This window comes from Otolemur garnettii, unplaced genomic scaffold (assembly GCF_000181295.1).
Source record: "Otolemur garnettii isolate 467f Iridium unplaced genomic scaffold, OtoGar3 scaffold00028, whole genome shotgun sequence".
In the NCBI taxonomy this organism is placed as follows: Eukaryota; Metazoa; Chordata; class Mammalia; order Primates; family Galagidae; genus Otolemur; species Otolemur garnettii.
The window spans coordinates 2,857,805-2,872,279 of record NW_003852423.1 but is presented as its reverse complement, the minus strand read 5'-3'; the positions used below and the strand labels follow the sequence as shown (position 1 = coordinate 2,872,279).

Below are 14,475 nucleotides of genomic sequence, written 5' to 3'. Positions count from 1 at the left end.
ACTTTTCACATGTATTCTAAGTAACGAGGGTTTCATCGGAACTGCTTTTCACCTGCCCATGGCTAGCTCTGCCAGTGTCATTAAAAGATACTTGATTAGAAAGAAGAAAACAGGCAAAGATTTAGCGAAAAGAGGAAGGACATTATCATCTGAGAGTTAAGAAAAAAATAATTTCAATTTAAGGATTTCTGAAGCGGTAACAATTTTGATGGCATTCCTCCATCCGTAATTTTTTTGTTAATTATTTAATCCCTGCAGTTAAGTCACGACACTGTGCAGGGTCTTAGGGACAGGGTACCTGCCTTTGTGAAGTGAAACCTGACATAAGGCAGAACCTTAGCAAGTGTGCTATAAAAAGGAGCAGGCAGCAGATAACAGAAGGATGTCACCTCAAGGGGAGACAGGAGGGGCAGAGAAAACTTCCTTAAAGCACTTCCCAGGCCCTTTTATTGCATGATTGCATCTCCATTGTCTGGCTCCCAAATACATGCTGCCTGTTAAAAATCACACCATGTCGTTAGGTTGCTACTGAGAGTCAGCCCCTGCAGCTGAATCAACAAGAACAGGCAAAATAGCAGCAGCCTATTTGGAGACACAAAATTATCTTCCAACATCCAGTACTTCAGGCCCCATCTACAACACCTGAGCCCAAGGCCCCCTGTTTCCTGCTAAGTTTCTCCTTGGCCTTCAGGCCTCTTTTGTCTTCCAACACTTAACCCCTTTCAGGGTCAACCCTAAGACTTCTGTTAAAGACTCCCAAACTCCCTTTTAAAATATACAATCAACTCCTGTTTGGATGAATTCCTCCCTCACCATGTCTGGGACTATAGAATGTCCCCTCACCTTGTCAGACCCACATTCCAATCCATTGAGTATGCAGAGATAGTCAATTTATCTGCCCCTTCTGGTCTGGATTCCCAAACAATTGACAACCAATCTCATAAAAGCTGTGTTTTTAGGCGTCCTCTGTGCTCTCCTGTGCAGCATGAGTACCTGTGGCCTTTAATTTTTTGCCTCCTGGAAAACTCTGAAGCACCCAGATTTCCACCACATCTCACCTTTGCATGCTAACAATTTAGGGAAATAAATGAATGATCAATCTTTTACCAAATATGCCATGGGTATTTAAGTTATTGGCAATACCTCCCCAGACTCCCTGACAGTCTCCCAGTGTTTATGTGACATATCCCGTGATCTTTTGGATGGAAGAGGTCCCTGTTTATCTGGACAATATCCAATACCCTGGACCTCTATAACCAAGTCATTTGGACCATTCTGGGCAACCTACTGTACAATATCCTAAAAAAATACGGAAAGGAGAGTTTGCACTGTTAAGTGTAAAGTGTTTGGGAGTATAAATTCGTCCTAGGAAATTTGTGTCACCAGGCTTGAAAGGTGGGCTTCCAAAAGGCAAGGCAATTCAGGATTTCTGGGGATTTTTTTTTTTTTTTTTTTTGAGACAGAGCCTCAAGCTGTCCCCCTGGGTAGAGTGCCATGGCATTACAGCTCACAGCAACCTCCAACTCCTGGGCTCAAGCGAGTCTCCTGCCTCCGCCTCCCAAGTAGCTGGGACCACAGGCGCCCGCCACAACGCCCGGCTATTTTTTGGTTGCAGCCATCATTGTTGTTTGGCGGGTCCAGGCTGGGGATTTGAACCCGCCACCTTAGGTGTACGTGGCTGGCGCCTTAGCCGGTTGAGCTATAGGCGCCGAGCCTGGATTTCTGGGGATTTACTGGATATTTAGTTCTTCGCTTGTCAATAAGGACCCCTAATAAACATCGTCAAGTGTGTTAGGTCTGGTAGGTCCTCTGGTAGGTCCAGCCTTACAGAACTTGAAGGCCTAATCCTGGTGCATTTTGGAGCTTGAAGTTAACATAGGGATAGAAGCATCCAGGTTGTCCAAATGCCCAAGAATAACTTCATTTCGCATATGGGCTTTTTTGTTAAAAAAAATAAAAAGGTAAATTCAAAAATATAGTAGAAAACATCATATGTAATATTTGAGAAGTTTCCCCTGTGAAGATGAGGACTTCACGTCCAGTGATTGTTCTAACTGACTTTTCTGCTCTGCCAAGTCTTTCAGTGAGAAGTGCCACTTGTCTTTTTTTAGCTTTGAAATCAACTCATATCTGAGAGTTAGAATTTAATCCATAAAGTCCTGATGTCTGACTTTTGTAATGACCATAAGTCAATGACTCCTACACTTCTATTGCCAGACAATCCCACCTCAGAGAACAGTGAGCTATGGCATCAATGCTCCGCTGACCTTTAAGTAGCCATGGTTAGCCCTGGACATGTCTATGGCCCTGGACATGTCTACTAGCATCATCTGCCCCTACCAGGGTGCTCTGGGCCTGGTTCTCCAGCTCTTCTGTGCTGCTTGCAGTGGGACACAGACATGTTCTCAGGAGCCCCTTCCCATACCTTCATGCCATTACAGTCCCATCAGATGTCACTGAGCATCCTGTGGCCTTGGATTCCTCACAAGGTATCAATCATGCCTAATCCTCTGAGCTAAGGTCTTGTACCAATAAGATTTAGTCCTCATATTTCTATTGCCAATTCCAGAGGCAATATGAGGTTACTCTGATATTATACTGGCATTGAAATTGCATCTATTGGCCTTCACCTTAATGCTCTTGTTCTAGCTGGTTACAATTGAAACACTCATCAAAATAAATCATTTTAACCAAAACTCTAGATGCCTAAAACTGTGACTCGCTTCTTGAGTGGATGATCCTGTGTCTGTGTGCGCGCCCATGTGTGAGATAGCACCTTCCTGATAAATTTTCTTGGAAGGTAGCCTCCATCTGTCTTTTCTTAAGGGTTCTCTTTAGTAAATTATGATGAAATTATCTTCAATTCACCATGAAATCCAAACCAAACACAGAAAAAGATGACGGAGAGCTACCTTGGGAGGTATGCAGGGTACTAAGAAAGAGACCAGCCAAACCAGGTCATTGTAATTTTCCTGCCAACAAAACAGGTCTGCTACAATGGTGTCTTTGTTTCCAAATAGAACAGCCAGTTCTACAGCAATTCAGAGCCCATCCCTAAACTTTCTTGCATCCTTTGTTCTACAGTCAATGAATACCTTACATGACCAGGCATATAAAGTCCAGCTTCTTAGCCGTTCTCCAGCAGACAATTAGGAAAGACATTCCTTAGTTTGGCATTAGTTAACTTTTATCTTCTTAACCCAGTCCTTGAAGAGTTTTGAATTTTTCTCTTTAATTATTTTCTTTGCTTGACCTCATTATATTCTAAATCTCCTTTACATGGTGGGATTCTTTCATTCCATGAGGATGAAGCATTCAACTTAGCCTCTCTCTCCACTTACTTCCAATAGTTACTAAGGAATTATACCAAATTTATGGCTCCCACTAAAAGCAGGGAAAATGCTTGTATCTAGGAAAATGTTTGTGGCTTAATTCCAAGGGAAGAACCCTGGAACCGCACGTACACATGGAACCACAGTATTTTCAACTGTGATTTCATTGACCACTGGAAGATCTTGAAATATCAGTCCTTTGTATTCTAAAAGGAAGTTGGGTCCCAAATCAGGAAAACATGAAAACATCCCTGGCCAAACTCCACTGCACATCTCACATACTTAATAAGACATATTTGGTGCAAATCTTCAGTGATGAAATGTTTCCAGTCTTCCAACCTCCTGTCCTCATTACCAGCACTTCCTCCTGCTTCTGAGCTCAGCCTCTCCCATGGACTTTGGCTTGAACTAGGCCTTGACAGCTACTCTGGTTTCTTACTCTGAACTATCTAGGGACTAAGAATTTTTTGGCAATCCTCTAGAATAAACAAACTGCACCAATACTGATCTGGAATGGTAACAGACTCTGTCTTTGATAAATCTAACAGTATTTGTCCATTACACTACCCCCAAACAACAACAAAAAACACCTGGCAAAGAGAAATGTCTTTTCTAAAACCACTGTAACAATGATGGTCAGCTCACTGATATGGTCAGCAGGAAAGGCCACATTGAAAATCCTTATATGCTGTTTCAAAATATAAACTTTTAGTACTTTGGATAATAGCACTCAAAATAAGGGCAACTCTTAAAGTCATCTTAAGAAAATATATCTGATAATGCCACTTTAACTTTGCAATTTTAATTTAATAACCCTAGTCTTATTTCCTAAACTAGCATTAGTTGGAGGCCTTTTTAAATAACTCAGGGGAGACAATTTTAACACATCTGTTCAATACGCATAGTTTCTTAGCAAGAATTTATCCCAGCACTTCTGTTGAAAGATAGGACTGTTTTCATGACATTATGAGATCCCAGTGAAAGCCATTTTGACTTTCATTATGTTTATTTTAGTGTGTAAATTAAGCTGATTTACTTACCACAAAAGGAGAAAGAAGGTCACATTAAGATTGATTTTAAATTGAAAAAATAGTCCACTTACTTGATGAAGGCCGTGTGGCTGTTTTTCCTCCCTACATATCCATTTACTTATAGATGTTAAATATTGAGTAATGTGACCAAATTAGGTTACTCATATCAGTAAAGTGTTTTTTCTTGTAACAGGGGAAAATAAAAAGGAAAACTAAATTACAAATACAGACACAGGGGACTCTTACTATAACATTGTGAGAGAGAATTCAGTGTAATCTCTATACATCTTGGAACTTACCAAAAGGGATTAGTTACCAAAATAAAAAATCACTTTGACACAGCGTAGTTCTCCTTACACAATGGACTCTGAGGCTTTTGTTGTTCACCCTTCTCCCCAGTAATAGTTAAGCTAATAGACGAGTCTGCCCTGAACTTTTTCAGAGCCAAGGGTACACTTGGCAGCAGGCAGGACAAAACTAAATATTTAACAGTTACAAACCAGGTTCAGAAACCAGTAGGCAAAATAAGCGCATCTTCCTTCCTTGACAAATGCACGTTAATAATGACCTAGAAGGCTAGGGTCTGAGCTTAGCATTCCCAAGTTTTTGGATTTCTGTCTGGGAATCCGGCAGTGTGTGAAGGAAGCATTGCCCCTCCAGGCTGTGACCGCTTCCTTCTCTCCAATGTCTACATTTGCTCTGTGCCACTAGTAACCTGTGTTCACCTGCATGGTCACTCACCCTGCAGGTCCAAATCTGTTCTCTTCTCCAGCATCATTCGCCTTTGCCCACCCTCACCTAGAGTTTAGCACACAGGCTGCAGAGAGCAGAGCTGACCAGCAGAAGTCAGACCCTGAAAGTAGCCTGGGGCTGTCTGAGACGTCTGAAGCTGATCTACAGAGAGTGACACACTGGAAGGGCATGCCCCATGGCGTCCCTGCCTGTAGTCGGGGCCATGGGCAGAGAGGTGCCATAGCTGGACCCTCCAAGGCCCAGGGTAGGGATTCCTTTTACTCATACAGGCAGTATATGAAATTATAATGGTGACTGGGAATCCTGTCTCACACCACACAGGTCTGAATTTTGTGTCCACTACTTATTAGCTAAGACATCTTGGAAAAGTTACTCATTCAATTCCTCCGTAATTGGTTTGCTTACCTATAAAACAGGAATAACAGCACCCAACTCTGAGAGATGTGATCCTTAAAGGATGTATCTTCCCATTTTGTATTCAGGAGGGTGCCTGCTTACTGCAAATACTCCACAAAGTTAAACTATTGCCATTCTTTTAATTCCAGAAGTCATCATAGTGTCTGTCAATACAGCTTTAAGGTGCTTTAATATAAAGTCTGGCTGGATGGTGATTAAATGAGTTAGAATACTTGTTTTCTTGTTATTTTTTAAAGTATTTGGTTAAAAATGGCTACAAATTCCAGTGTGTGTAATCTAAATAGAAATCTATGTTAAAATTAATACTGAGGGGCATGTACATTCAGGGCAACTGAAATCTACGCTCCCAAGGTGGAAATTTAAAAAACAAAATAAAATAAAACGGGCATTGAGTGTGAAGAATCAGGATTTCTTTTTGCGCTTTATTATCAACAATAAAAATAATGGTCACAGAAATTTTGAAAGCAAAACAAACTTTAAAAAATAAGATTAAAGAGTACTAAGTCTCAGCTTTTAATCTTTGCTACAGCTTTGCCTACAAGGTCAAGAGACAGCTTTCTGAAGTGGACTGGAGAAGCAGTAACAAATGTCTTTTATGGCATAACCCACTTTTGAAAGAAAACTTTATTTCCCTAAGTTCAAATTCTAGTAAGGATTAGAGTTGATTAGGGCTTATTGGCTGAGCTGCCCAATTTTAAACTGCTCCCTGTTGTTCTTATGTCATCCATGGAGTCATTTACTCACATAACTTATCAGGTCAGGACCTACTGTGTGCCAGGCACTAGAGACACAAAAAACAACAGGTGCAGCTTTGCCACTCAAGGAGGTCACGGGCAGGTGTGGAGACGGGGCATCAGCAAGGCACCACGTGGTTAGACCCGCGTGAGCTGGGAAGTAGCTGGATACTGGGCTAAGGAAACGGAAGACAGTGGGAAGCTATGGGAAGATTCTGATAGAGGGAAAATGCAGACAGAGGTCTGACATGAAGGAGGCTTTTTAGGAAGCTCAGATGATGAAGGCTATTTCAGGCTTGCTTTGCTATGTTCAAATCCCATCTCTTCCACTTACTGGTTAAGTGACACTGGGAAAATATTCATCTCCCACATGCTTCAGTCCTCTCGTTTCAAAAATGAGGACTGTATTTCTACTTTTCTCAGTGTTATGGTGAAACCTGGGTGAGAAGATTGGGGTGTTCGGTTATGAATACACTAAGGTTCATTTTGCTTTAGATACTCAGTGGAGATGTTGCACAATTTGCTGTACCCACTGGAGATTCAGACAAAAGGTCAGGACTAGAGCTGACCTCAGATTTAGAGCTGAGCCATATCAGTACAGAAATGATGTTTAAGAATGAAGACTGGATTAGCCCACTTGACTCAGTAGGTATGGAAAAGAGGAATTCTGAGGACTGGATCTTGGGCCACTCTTACATTCAAAGGTTGGGAAATCAGAGGAGGAGAAGTTTAAACCAAGGGAGTATGGGTCCAGGAAACCAAGGGAAGAAATGTTTCTGAGGAGTGTAAGGTCAACAGTGTCAACCCACCAAAAAACGATAGGTTAAGCAGGATGAAGACTAAGAATCAGCCATTGGCTTTGGCAACAGGAGGGCATCCCAGTCTTAACAGAGGGAAACTACAGAGGTGACAAAGAAAGCCTGGCATCAGTGGATTCAAACAGAAGGTGAGGAGAATTGGAGACAACGAGAGTTATGGAAAATTCTTTCAAAGACTTTTATAGCAAAAGGGCAGCTAAAAACCGAAGAGAGAGATTGTAGCCTATATAGATACTGCCATAGAACAGATGATCTAGTAAAGAAAAGGAACGCTGACTGATACAAGGAGGGGTGGATTCTTAAAACTGAACCTTTAACAACATATACCTGCTGTAATTCCGTCAGGATAAAGCAATGCATTGGAAAGTGTACTTGTGTTATTTTTTCTTGTTCACATACCTTATATCAAAAACTGTTACATTTGCATACTTTGTAATGGAAACTGTTTTCAGTGGCACGGTCATAGAACCATTGAAAGTAAATGGTTGAAACTGTGTCCTCGTCTCTCTTTGCTTCTCACTCTTCTGTCCTTCCTCCCTTTAAAGACGGTCAACATTCTCGTGTCACATATTCCGGCTGTAACAACTCACACTTTCGGATTAACAGTGTGTAGTAATAATTTTGATTTGCTGAAATATGTTTAAGTATGATGATCTGAGAGTTTTGCTTCAAAATATTTACTTGAGGGAACTGGGTGGGGATGGGAGAAGAGATGTAAGTAAGAGGTTGATAGTTTTGAGCTGACAGTTAAAGAAGCTGGGTGATGGGGATACGGCAGCTCCTTGTACCATTCTCGCTTCTTCTGTTACATGTTTGAAAATGCCCATAATACAATGTTAAAAATTAACAACAAAAAAATAGAGTCAACTGCACGTTTAACCCAAAGGAATCAATTAGGTGGTGAAATTTCAGATAATTTCTTAACAGGAGAAGCAGGTATTTGGGGGTATGGGAATCTTTCCAGCATTTTTCAAATCCTATCAGCCACTCTGCTTTCACACAGAGGGCAAGAATCCATGACTTCTTGACTGATCACTAAGTGTCTCAGCTGCATTAACCTAGAGTTAATTTGGATGTTTATTATGAAAATACATTGGAAGATTGGCCTGTGAAACAGCATTTTTAAAATCATGCCTTGTTTCTCTTACATACGCAATTACTTGAGGTAAGTATAAAAACATTCTGAGAACATTTGTGCTGTGAAATATGTTTTAGAGGAAAACAATATGAATCCGGTTGGTTGTTATTGAAAAGAAAGAGCTGACAGCTGAATACCTACTAAGAGAAGGTGTCATTTCATTGCAATAGTACCACTTTTTAAAAGAAATTGAGATTTCTGAAATGTGTCACACATACTGCTATATAAAAGTTTATATAACCAAAGATCTTTTCAAATATGCAAATGTGGAAACAGCAGGGTGGTTAGACCTATACATTCTAATTCAAGAATTTAATCCCAAGTCATGCTGTTCTTGTGCAGCTCATGTTATGGTCTCTTTGGGATGGCTTTATTGCCCTCAACGTTTTCTTGGTGTGAACTACTGAGAGAGGGAACAAGATTTCTTTTGTAACTGATACCTAAATTTCTATTCTGCTTGAAGCATCTAATTTGCACTGTAAAGACATATAATTTGAGACTTGTAGCTATATCACAAAAGTACAACAGTTTACACTGTTCTCTAATTTTCTGAGTTGTACTGGCTATAATTTAAATTTTTTGCATGTTTTTAACTGCCATGCAAATCCGTATACATTGAAAACCTTTGTACATTGACAAAGACTGGGAAAAGGATGCCTTGTTCTGACTTCAGATCAACATTTGCTTTTCAGGTCTGCAGGTGCAGAGGGGCCCATTCATAATATTTGCCTCAAATCAGTTACAGTCTCTGGATGGAAATACAAAATGCTATTTCACAAGAACCTGACTAATCTCCACAGGCATGATGAATATTTAAAAATTTTACTACTATTAGTACATTCTAGAGGCAAGTAGGACTTTGTCTTATGCCTATGCATTGAGAAAAAAAATACTCTGTTGACACAAATTGTGATCATTTCACTAATGTGTGTGCATTTACTAAATGTAGAAAAACCATTCATTATGGAATTATGCTTGGTGGAAAATGTGCTACAAGCAATGCAAATTCCATTTAAAGATAACTGGTAATAAATGTTACTTTTTCCTTTCTCTTAAGTTTCACTTATTTTGAAATTAAAATACAAGCCAAAAAAATAACCACAAGTTTACACTAATTGTCCCCATTTCACAGAACTGAATAAATCTTCCTGAAACAAATACTAGACAACTATATATGCAACAATTAAGTGAAGTTCACTGGATGTTTCCATTCTAAACGCTATGTTTATGACTTAACTGTTTTAATTTGTTTTAGGCAGAAACTTGGTACATCAATCCAAAGCGTAGGAGTAAATTTTAGTCTACAAAACAATTACAGCTATTAATTAAACTCTCCTTGAGCCTGAGAGGTCAGAGAAAGGATATAATAGAATGTAAAGGCTTAGTGACCAAGCAGAGAAGAAGTGAAATAATCATTTAAAAAAGTAGGGCAATAGTCATTGTACTGGCAAAAGTAAATGTTTGGCCTATATTGGAAATCTGTAAGAATTCCCTCTATGTGGATGAGCTTCACGTTTGGTAGCCATCCAATGCTACCACTTTACCTTTGATTTTGATTACAAAAATCAAAAGTCCTGAAACATCCTCTCATGCATTAACTTGAAATTTTCATTCGACTTAGGGAAGGTAGGAATTATGATCCTCATTTTATAGAGGAACACCATAAAATTTACAAAGAGGTAACCTCTCCACCTGAAGGTAACTCGTAAGGAAGTGGCTTGCTTGGACCGAAAGCTGTCAGTCCTGCCCAGGGCTCTCGCTGCTCCTCAGTCTCAGAGACTGATCTTGCCAGGGATCACTTAGCTAGGAAAGCTTGTTATTTATTTATGTTTAACAAAGCTGAAAGGACGGCGACTTACAGCACGGATATTGTGTTTAATTCATTCAGACTCAGCACTAGGATAGAAGGAACTCGCATGTTGCTTTTTTCTTTTCTGGACTCAGAAGTCTCTTCTAACCAGATTATCCACAATCTTGAGTCAAATGCAAGTGAGTGGGGGGTAGATCCAAATGCTAGAAAAGTGGGGAGCACATTCTGCACAGATGACGCCTCAAGAATGGACCAGAACTCCTAAATGCTTTATGTAAAGACAACCCCTGTCTTCCAAACTTTCATTCTGTTATTGCTTTCCCCACATCCAGAACCAACACCAGAGACTCCCGGAATAGTTATTGCCATCACTCCCGGGCAGACATGCTTGACACCTGGCCTCTCAAAGACCGCCTTGAGATGGAGGATGAGACCACACAGTCGCCCTTTTGAAGGTCTCAGGGCAGACAGGCGGGCACCGCCACGTAACTTACCTGGCCGGGATGCTCTGGAGGGGCAGATCTTCGCTCCAGCCCAAGACCTTTGGGGAAGAGAAGAAAATAAAACAAGACAAAACAAAACCACTTACCACCTTGGCCCAGTCCAAGAACAAGTGAAAACACCCAGGCCGCCCGGAGCAACGAGGCAGAACCTCGCCAGCAGTTTTGCAGGCAGACCAGCGCAGAGGTAAAAAAAGCCAGGGCCGAGCCGCACATAATGCAAAGCAGCCCGCCCCACGCCCGCCGCCTGGCTGCTTTCCGGACGGAGGACGCGCGCTTGCGCCTCCTGGGCGCACCTCGGGGCCTGCGGGCCGAGTGTCGCTAGGACGTTTCCCGCAGGCCCGGCAGGCGGACCCCGCGGCTCCGAGTGAGCGGTGCAGGTACGCGGGCCCAGGCGCCCCTCGGCATCTCAGGGGCCCCGCGGCCCTCCCGGCTCGGCACGGCAGGTCCCGCGGTCTCTGCGAGAAACACCTCCTTCGGCAGCCGCGGGCTCGGGGCGGCGACGGGAGCGAGGGCTCCGCTGCCTGCTCCGGGACAAAGAAAAGAGCTTTTGTTTCTCTGAGGCCGGTGGGGTTTCTGCTGCATAAATCAGCTTTAGCGAGGAGCCAAACACAATCAAACCCAAACAAAGCCCGAAGCTGGGGGGGAAACCACCCTAATGTACATTCACTGGGTGATGCTGCATCTGTGGGAGGGGACGCCGGCAAGGCAGAAGGGGAAAAAAAGTCGATGGCGCATCGATGGGCGCGAGCTTCTTCCACAGGTGGGCAGAGAGGCCAACTCCACTTAGTTGCACTTTTGCAGACTCGTCAGCGGAGCAGCGGGCAGCGACAAGGCGGCAGCGTCCTGGCTGGCGAGGGAGGAAGCTCGGGGTGCCAGCAGCAGGGGGAGGCGGCTCTGGGGGAGCCCTAGAAGCAGCCGGCGGCACCCGCAGGCACACAGCGAGGCATCGCCGCTCCGTGCCCCGTGTGGAGTGGAGCTCTCGGTCCGGAGAGCGGGAGGGGAGAGCCCGGGCTGGGGGGCGGTGCGGGAGCCCGGCCTGGAGGGGCGAGGGCTTCCTACCCTTGTCCTTGTGGCCCCAGTGAGCGGCTCAGGAGTCCTGCTGCCCAGAGCCCAGGCAGCGGGAGCGCTCTGGGGTGCACCCGGTGAGGATGCGACAGAGGCAAGCCGGCAATGGGCGGGGGAGAGGTGGTCCTGCCCCGGCCCCCCGGGGGGCTCGGGACCTGTGGGTAGCTGGGCGCACACCCGGCCTCTAGTTGCTAGGAGACCGCCCCACGCTCCCGAGCGCCTAGCCCGGAGCCCCGCAGGCGCGGCGGCGGCCTCGGCGGCAGCAGCAGCGCCAACAGCTCCGAGCAGCGTGGGCGGGACATTGGTGAGGCATGAAGTCACCGCGGCCCACACTCGCTCTTTGTTTTGCTCACTCTAGCTCTTTTTTCCCCCTTGGCTCTGATGGTTGCCATTCCCATCGTTCAAAAGAACTGATGCGTAGCCGCGCAACAGGAATGGCACGCCGCGTTCCCCTTTCCCTCCTCCCCCGAACCCTTGCACCCCAGTGCTCGCCTAGCGGGTGTGGTGGGAGACTCGCTCCGCGCAGGCGACAGCTGCGAGCAAACCCCGATCTCTCACCCCCGCGCTGCGCGCTTTGTTCGGAGATACTCACTGCCCGGCAGCTGCTGCATACAAAGTGGAATCCAGGGACCTCTCCCCGCCCCCAACACGCTTGGCTCCGGGGGTGCGCGCTGCCCACTTTGCTTGCAGACTTAGGAGCTCTCCTCGGGCTCATCCCAGGGCTGTCTGGGGTCTTCCCAGCCCTTGGAGAATTGAACCACTCCGTAGGGGCTATTCCCGGAGTTACCGGCCCAGATTTCTCTCTGCTCCTCCAGTTGGAGCCTCAGTCCTTGGCTGGACAGCCCTGCTTTTTCCCTGGGTCTCATGGTGGCTGTGAGCGTTTGCTTGATACTGTGACTCTTTTGACCTTAAGCGTCACCTTTTTAGTAAACGGAACAAAGAAGTTACAGATGGCAACAAAGCGGGGAGAGACAAGCTAGGGAGAGGAGGTGGGAGGGCAGTTAGTGCTGCCTGCTCGCAGCCCAGAAAAATTTAGATGCAAGCGGGAAGGGGGTGTTGGCTGGTCCACTGGCGGGGAAGCTGCTCGCTTCCTCACCTCCTCGGGTCCTGTCACTACCACGCTAAACCGAGAGAGGGAACTCAGTCCCCCGCAATGGAAACAAGGTTCGGTTTCCAGTTCCAGACACGGAGTGATGGTTCTCTTTTTCCTCTAGGGGCAGGAGTGGTTCAGACTAGTCCAGCTAGGTCAAGGTGAAATATGTGGGAGTTTCCCTCCTTATTTGTTGAATAGTTTCCGTCTCCGTCTCCTTATTTGTAGTAAAAAAAAAAAAAAAAAAAAAAAAACCAAGTAGGAGGCTGTCTTTCTTTCTTTTTTTTTCTTTCTTTCTGTTTTCTAATTGTTGACGGAGTGAATGGAAAGTACCTGGTTAATAAGCCACAGCACTGTAAACCCCCACCCCCCACCCCACCCTTTTTCAGGTGTGGACTGCACACGGAGGCACTAAGCTAAGCAAACCAGGAACCAAGTTGGAAAATTAAAAGTACCCTGGATCTACAAAGCAGGTCCTTCTGAGAAACCAAATCCTAATACATACTGGTGAACACAATTCTATAGGCAATCTTCTCTAAGTAAATGGAATTAAATCCAGCTCAGCTTTATCTTAAAATTTTCTTTCCTTAGTTCCAAGTTTGAACAGTTTTAGTAGTCTTAACGGAAGGGCCTAAAAAAATAGTTGGGATGGGTACGAGGACTTGAAAATTTGAACAGGAAAGTAGCGTAATCAAGATCTGCTTAGTCACTCTTCCATTGGGCAGCATGTTAATTTTCCAGAGATTGTCACAGATTTCAGAATGCAGCCACCCTTGGGACAGTGCAGTACTGCCAGGGGGGAAAAAATTAAATCCCTGATTGTTTTCAGGGTCCATAAGAATTGCATTTCATGTTTTTAAAATCTAACTCTTGATGCAGGATTGTAAATAGTAATTACAGTGATTCATAAAACATAAATTTATGCAAATAAGAAAGGATGTAACTTTGTGAACAGAATGAGGTAGGTACTAAGCTTTGTAACACTGTTTTTAGCTGTTGATATGTTGTATACATTAAGCCCAAACAACTGTGTAGCAAGAGGGATAAAATGAGGCTCATAAATCTGTTGGAGGAAATCTTGAAACCCTTTAGAAAGATTTCTTTTTGTTCCATGAAACTCTGGAAAAAATATATGCCAGGATGCTGGTTTTATGGAATTGTCAAAGAATAAGCACTTTCCTGTTGTAAAGAGGTTATAATTCTGGTTAACAAAATAAAATAAGACACACTGTCTTAGATGTGAGACTGTTTTCCTGCAAGTTCTTTACAAACAAGTTGTCTATACATTTGGGCTATAAAGATAAAAGTGAATTATCCTGAAACCCTGTGAATCCTCTGTGGTGTTTTCTTCCAGTAAATAGAACTAGTGGCCCCCAAACAAAAAGTTTGCTTGTCCCCAATAAATGTCATTGGTCTCCAAAACCCATCCTTTTTCTGGTAGGAAAACGTACAGCCTGTTATATAGTATTGTTATCTTCATCGTATTAACTGAAGAATACTAACAGAAAAAAATTTTTAGAAGATGACTTGATTAATTTCAGTTTTTCTATTATTTCTGCTATCTTGTTTTGAAATTTCTGACAGCTAATTTTTCACTATTCGTGGTAATGAAAGCAAATGAAATTCACCAATGCTCTAAAAATAACATTTTAGTTATTCATTCCAGTCTTCCTATCGTCAGATTCTTTGAGTTGCTAATAAGTCATAAGATTAGATAACTTAAATTTCTTCCCTACGCCTTAAACCTGGATTTCTCACTAAGTCAGTTTATGCTGAGACTGAAT

At 43.6% G+C, this 14,475-nt stretch overlaps 1 protein-coding gene across 2 annotated transcripts in view; it reads right to left on the bottom strand.

The window, feature by feature from the left end:
- ITGB8 (integrin subunit beta 8) overlaps positions 1-11,859 on the bottom strand; it is a 79,974-nt gene extending 68,115 nt beyond the window's left edge. The window contains exons 1-2 of one of the 2 annotated variants that reach the window (XM_012804348.1): positions 11,005-11,859; positions 10,528-10,574 (exon numbers count right to left, since the gene is read on the bottom strand). Coding sequence is in view for 1 of the 2 variants with exons in the window: in XM_003788490.1 (XP_003788538.1) it covers positions 10,623-10,749 (127 nt within the window). In the remaining variant the exon portion in view is untranslated. Of the gene's footprint in view, positions 1-10,527; positions 10,575-10,622 lie in introns of both variants that reach the window. The other variant, XM_003788490.1, reaches the window with a different exon arrangement.
- Positions 11,860-14,475: the final 2,616 nt, after the last annotated feature.